At 46.9% G+C, this 6,240-nt stretch overlaps 1 protein-coding gene across 1 annotated transcript; it reads left to right on the top strand.

The window, feature by feature from the left end:
- Positions 1-265: 265 nt before the first annotated feature.
- On the top strand, positions 266-5,338 carry LOC124701551 (sucrose transport protein SUT1-like). The gene is made up of 12 exons (XM_047233633.1): positions 266-726; positions 2,619-2,684; positions 2,800-2,898; positions 2,977-3,041; positions 3,132-3,216; positions 3,309-3,342; positions 3,453-3,552; positions 3,649-3,724; positions 3,874-4,068; positions 4,151-4,294; positions 4,373-4,606; positions 4,688-5,338. Exons 1-12 carry the CDS (start codon positions 532-534, stop codon positions 4,964-4,966), a joined length of 1,572 nt encoding a protein of 523 aa, XP_047089589.1. The 5' UTR covers positions 266-531; the 3' UTR covers positions 4,967-5,338.
- Positions 5,339-6,240: the final 902 nt, after the last annotated feature.

Below are 6,240 nucleotides of genomic sequence, written 5' to 3'. Positions count from 1 at the left end.
ATAACCAAACCACAACCAAGTGTAAATGGATAAAGGTTGAAGTGTGCATAGTATTAGTAGCATAGATAAAGACTAGAGTGGGGGTCAAACAATCAATCAATTACCATAGAGTAGGAATTATAGGCCGGAGCACGGCAGGGAAGGATGATACGGACGAGCGGCCGCATCCTGGTTAATTAGGACGGCCCGCGTGGCACTGACTCGCTCGATGGGAAGCAAGGCCACACAGTCAGACGGACGCCTTTAAATGCCAGACCCGGAGAGCCCCCTTCCATCGCTCAGAACACAAACCCACACCACCACCACCACCACCTCTCCTCACTCCACGCTCTCCCCTCCTCCCTCGCATCACACACACCCTCGTCCTCGTCTCCTCCTCTTCTTCCTCCCGTCAGCCCCGTTCCTGGCGCTACCATCTTCTTCCTCGCATGCGTTGATTCGATCAACGTACTTTTCCCCTCTCTAGATCCTTGGCCCAAAAATTGATAGGCCGGCGAACGAGGTGATCATCGTTCGCACGACGTCCCGGCCATGGTGCGCGGCGGCGGTAACCGCGAGGTGGAGCTCTCCGTGGGGGCCGGTGGCGGCGGCGGCGGCGGGGCGGGAGGCCTGGTGGAGCCGCCCGTGCCGATCAGCCTCGGCAGGCTCGTCCTCGCCGGCATGGTCGCCGGCGGCGTGCAGTATGGATGGGCCCTCCAGCTCTCCCTGCTCACCCCCTACGTCCAGGTATACACACTCACGCATGCATCCAACCTCGTACATACACAGCTTGCTGAGTATTCACGCGTAGCTGTCCGTCTGTCGTCTCTGTGCATGTTCTACGTGCTCCCGCTGCTGCTGTACGTCGTCGCACCGTCAGGACCAAAACCGTTCCACCGTTAGTTTTCGATCGTGTTTTGCCTTTTGAAATTTGCACGAGATTACTCGGTGCTCTTCGCGTTTTTCTAATCTTTTAATTGCTCTAACATGGAAAGGAGTTAGTACAGTACTAAATTTCAGAGAATTTTTTCTTAATTGTTAAGTGTGTATATTATACGTACGTACTACTCTAAAAATAAAAAGAGAAACGCTAGATCTAAGTTGACCAGTTTCCATTCAGGAAAACGTTCGATTTGACCCTGATGTCAGATTTGTTCTTTTCTTTACACTGGTTTTGGCCTTTTTCCGAACAGCTTTTGCCTCTGCATCAGCACGTATACGTGTGGCTAGATGTTTATCTATTTTCATCTTTTTCTGGATTAGAAATAATATATCTATTGGATGCGATGACCATGTATTGTTCGTATGATGATGGTTCTGGCCACATAGGAGTTTGCAGCTTCTCGACCCATCTTCTCGTTAAGGCTAGTATTAAGTGTCCCTCCCAACCGCTTCTTCTCTTTCCACCAAAAAATGGTTTGCTTCGATCTTCGGAGAAAAGCTTCAAACCTTTTTGAACAAAAACTACTGCAGAAGCACAAAAGCCAAACATTTCTGTCTACTTCAGGACAAAATGGGATGACACATGTACTGTCTTCGTGTGATGAACCACGTACACTCATGTGTAGTTACTTCTTAATTTTCATGTCAGCATCAGTAATCAACCTGGCACATCATGCTACATGCCTTTCTTCTGTTCATACGCATGCTTTGCTAACATATAGTACTCCCCACATGCTGGAGAGATGGAACTGGATATATATGTGGACGGTGGTCAATATGTGGTCGGTCTGTCGCGTTCCCTGTTTTCCGGGATAAACTGTAGAGTAGGATAAACAAAGACCACAAATTACGGTCTAAGTTTCAGTTATGGAAAATATTTATACTCCAACTAGTCTTAAAATTGGTGTATGTTTTCTGTATTGATAGAGTATAAAAGGGTAAAAAGAGCCCAGGCGACATCTATCCGTACGTACTTGCCCGTATGGAACAAAGTGTTGATTGATCAGGATGGTCCATATATATACACTTGTGATTACTAGCTAGGTCTGACCTGTGAGCTATTTCTGGATAGTAGTGTACAAGTTTATCCTAACCTTAGCCTTCTCGAGCCAAGTGCCGTTAAGATGGTCAGTGGATGTATGCATACATGGGCAATATAAATACAGTTTGACAATCACAACCTAGATGCTCCAGTATTTTTCCTGCACGCATGTGAATGGTCAAACCAAAGAGGAACTCCCAGTCCATACATATCCTCTGTGGCAAAGTTGCAAGATTTGCATGGGCAAATAAGGAGTAGATTAGGGTACCGGGCCTGATGAAGCTTCAAATTTTCATATATTTATAAATTGGAAAAGTATGGAATATCTTCTCCTTCTAGTACTACAGGAAAGAAAATCCTTGGTGATCAGAACAATGAACAGCTTTGTGTGGACACTTGTGCCTTACTCCATTATAGTGACATCTAACTTCCATGATCTTAAAAAGATATACTAGGATTTTGACTGCCACATGCATGCACCTGCTGTTGTTACGTTTGCTATTGCTAGATCATATAGTAGTACTTTCAAGTTTCAAATTCAGTTACAACTTACAAGTGAAGTTGTTCACTTCAGTGCCAAGAAATTGATGGAATTAGAGCTGCCAATACTGCATATGCTGCTACTGACACTCTGTACTTCGTCATATTTGTGCAGACTCTGGGACTTTCACATGCCCTGACTTCATTCATGTGGCTCTGCGGCCCAATTGCTGGCTTAGTGGTGAGTAACAAGGCCAACTTGATTCTTTTAGACAAGCACAGGCTGATGCTAAAGCTTTTTAGGCTTAATTCATTGAACTGAAGTTTAGTACTTAGCCGCATCCTCTGCCCTGCAGGTTCAACCATGTGTTGGTCTGTACAGTGATAAGTGCACTGCCAGATGGGGAAGACGGAGGCCGTTTATTATGATAGGATGTGTACTCATCTGCATTGCTGTGAGAACCATTGTTCTTTACTAAGTTTCTTACGGTTCTTAAGTTCTCCTTTTCCTGATAAAAATCATACTTGTCTAGGTTGTGATTGTTGGCTTCTCGGCTGACATTGGAGCTGCTCTGGGTGATAGCAAGGAAGAGTGCAGGTAATCTGCTCGTTGCCTGATCTTGAATTTCAATAGAGTAGCTAGCAACTGACAGTTAAGAACTGGTAATGACATTTTGACGTGATACAGTCTCTACCATGGTCCTCGCTGGCACGCTGCAATTGTGTATGTGCTTGGATTCTGGCTTCTTGACTTCTCCAACAATACTGTGCAAGTAAGTGCTTTTTTATAAGTAGTAGTCCTGTTTAACAATTTCGAAGCAGACGCTGCGATGAATCTGACTTGATTTTTCCATGGAATTTACAGGGTCCAGCTCGTGCTCTGATGGCTGATTTGTCGGGTAATCTTGCATGACATGATTATTTCAGAGTTAGGCGATGCAAAGTTAGTACCACCGGTTATGAAAATCAACCGCATATTTGATCTGATTTCCCTTATTTTGTTCAATAGGCAAGTATGGACCCAGTGCTGCAAATTCAATCTTCTGTTCTTGGATGGCGCTAGGAAATATCCTAGGGTACTCCTCTGGTTCCACCGATAAGTGGCACAAGTAAGCCAAATCTTCTGCATAAACTACATATGTCTCTTTTGTTTTGTTTGCAGTACAGTACTGACAAGGTACATATTGCTGCGTGAAACTTCATAGGTGGTTTCCCTTCCTTCGGACAAAAGCTTGTTGTGAAGCTTGCGCAAATCTGAAAGGCGCGTTTCTCGTGGCTGTGGTAAGTTTTATCAGTAATCAATAAATTTCAGAATGTGCAAATATCAATATGAGATATCCGCTTGCGATGATAAATGTGTCATTTCTAGATCAAATATGTTACTAGTGAAACTTATTCCTTTTTCCTGTTGTTATTGTTGCTGCTATCAGTTGTTCCTGTGCATGTGTTTGGTGGTAACTCTGATCTTCGCCAAGGAGGTACCATACAAACGAATTGCACCCCTCCCAACAAAGGCGAATGGTCAGGTTGAAGTTGAACCTAGTGGCCCGCTTGCGGTGTTCCAAGGCTTCAGGAACTTGCCTTCCGGAATGCCATCGGTGCTCCTTGTAACTGGCCTCACCTGGGTATGCAACAAATACTAGTAATCTACTCACTGCATGGTAGTATTCAGTATTTTGTTGAATCTAACTTTGATTGCACTTGTAGCTGTCCTGGTTCCCGTTCATCCTCTACGACACCGACTGGATGGGTCGTGAGATTTACCACGGTGACCCCAAGGGCACCCCAGCTCAGATGTCGGCGTTCCAGGACGGTGTCAGGGCTGGCGCGTTCGGACTGCTACTCAACTCGGTAAGATTCAGTTGACAGCTCCTAGTGTCAAACCAACTCCGCTCCTGAACCTGAAGCTTCCTGACACTTAACCTGCAGATCATCCTGGGATTCAGCTCGTTCCTGATCGAGCCGATGTGCAAGCGGCTGGGCCCGAGGGTGGTGTGGGTGTCCAGCAACTTCCTCGTCTGCATCGCCATGGCCGCCACCGCCATCATCAGCTGGTGGTCTACCAAGGAATTCCATGAGTACGTCCAGCATGCCATCACCGCCAGCAAGGACATCAAGATCGTATGCATGCTCCTCTTCGCATTCCTCGGAGTGCCTCTCGCAGTAAGCATCGCAACGCCTCCATCCATACGTTTCCTTTCTGTTTCTGTCTGACGAACGAGGGCTCCTCTTGCAACGATGCAGATTCTGTACAGCGTTCCCTTCGCGGTGACGGCGCAGTTGGCGGCAAGCAAAGGAGGCGGCCAAGGGCTGTGCACTGGCGTGCTGAACATCTCCATCGTCATCCCACAGGTGATCATCGCGCTGGGGGCGGGGCCGTGGGACCAGCTGTTCGGGAAGGGCAACATCCCGGCCTTCGCCGCGGCCTCCGCCTTCGCGCTCATCGGCGGCATCGTCGGCATATTTCTGCTGCCCAAGATCTCCAGGCGCTCGTTCAGGGCCGTCAGCACCGGCGGTCACTGACCGCACCGGGCGCCTGCCTGAGCACGAGCGAAAGCTCGATGGTGCAGGCCGGGCGGTTCCAGCTCGCATGTGCCAATTTTTACATAGGCTTAAAAATAGGTGGCTCTCGCTTCAAGACTCCGTAGAGCAGAATAAGAATGTGAGGAACCGTATGTTTGTGTATGTGTACTAGTGTGTGTAACAGAACGGTGAGAGGGGAATGTGGTCATCCATTACCGGCTAGGTGGTCTGTGAAGGCTATGTGGCCGTCGGATTTGGATCGGAGCGCCCTTAATGGGGCCAGTGTAATCCTTGTGTTGTGACTTGTGTGTAGCAAACCAAGGTTAACCGAGTAAAGGGAAAAAGAATGGATGGTGCATTTACACTCACTCAGCAGCCATGTTGCCTATTTCCCTGCTCTGTTTTGGATGGTCGGTAGTTGGTACATCACTGTTTCTAGTTGAAGTGCAGCAAAGCACTATCCTAAATAATCATGGACTGAGTCATTCCATCAAAATTCGATACATTTTGTGCAAAAAGAAATTTGCGGTACAAATGGTCTCCGAAGTAATTGACTCCTTATCTACTACCCCTCTTAAAACACAAGTTCACTTGCCCGTTGGCCCCTCTTTCCAACTTTCTCAATCACACGATGGCCCTCTCTCCAACTTTCTCAATCACGTGATGGCCTTTGGAAGGAATTTCACATGCTTTTGAAAGCTACATGTCATAGAAAATCAGGAGAGCACATCTCATATCTTCATACCACTGACGACTTAATGAAATATGCCCTAGAGAAAATAATAATAAAATAGTATTATTCGTATATTCTTTGTTTTATAATTGAGTTCTATGCCATACACTAGTAGAAACAAGGGCTTTGGTTTTTTTCTCCAAAGAGCTTTTACACCGGATTTGGCACGAACCGGTGCTAAAGGGGTCATTAGCACCGGTTCGTGCTGTCTGGACGTCCAGGGGACTCGTCGGGGCATTTGCCCCGGTTCGTGCCATATCTTTAGCACCGGTTCGTAACACGAACTGGTGCTAAAGGTTCGTCGTCAGGCATGTGGCAGCCGCGGAACCATTACGAACCGGTGCTAAAGATAGCTCATTAGCACCGGTTTGTAACACGAACCGGTGCTAAAGCTCCATTTGCCCTATATATTGAGCTCACCCCAACCAGCCCACTCACTTCATTTTTTCTTGGAGGAAGGTGTATGTGTTGAGTGCTTGCTTGCTTTTCTTTGCCATGCACACAAGGTGCTCGATGAAATGTCTGAGAGAATGATGTCGCT

Source organism: Lolium rigidum, chromosome 3, assembly GCF_022539505.1.
Source record: "Lolium rigidum isolate FL_2022 chromosome 3, APGP_CSIRO_Lrig_0.1, whole genome shotgun sequence".
Taxonomy (NCBI): domain Eukaryota; kingdom Viridiplantae; phylum Streptophyta; class Magnoliopsida; order Poales; family Poaceae; genus Lolium; species Lolium rigidum.
This window is presented reverse-complemented; position numbering and strand designations above follow the sequence as displayed.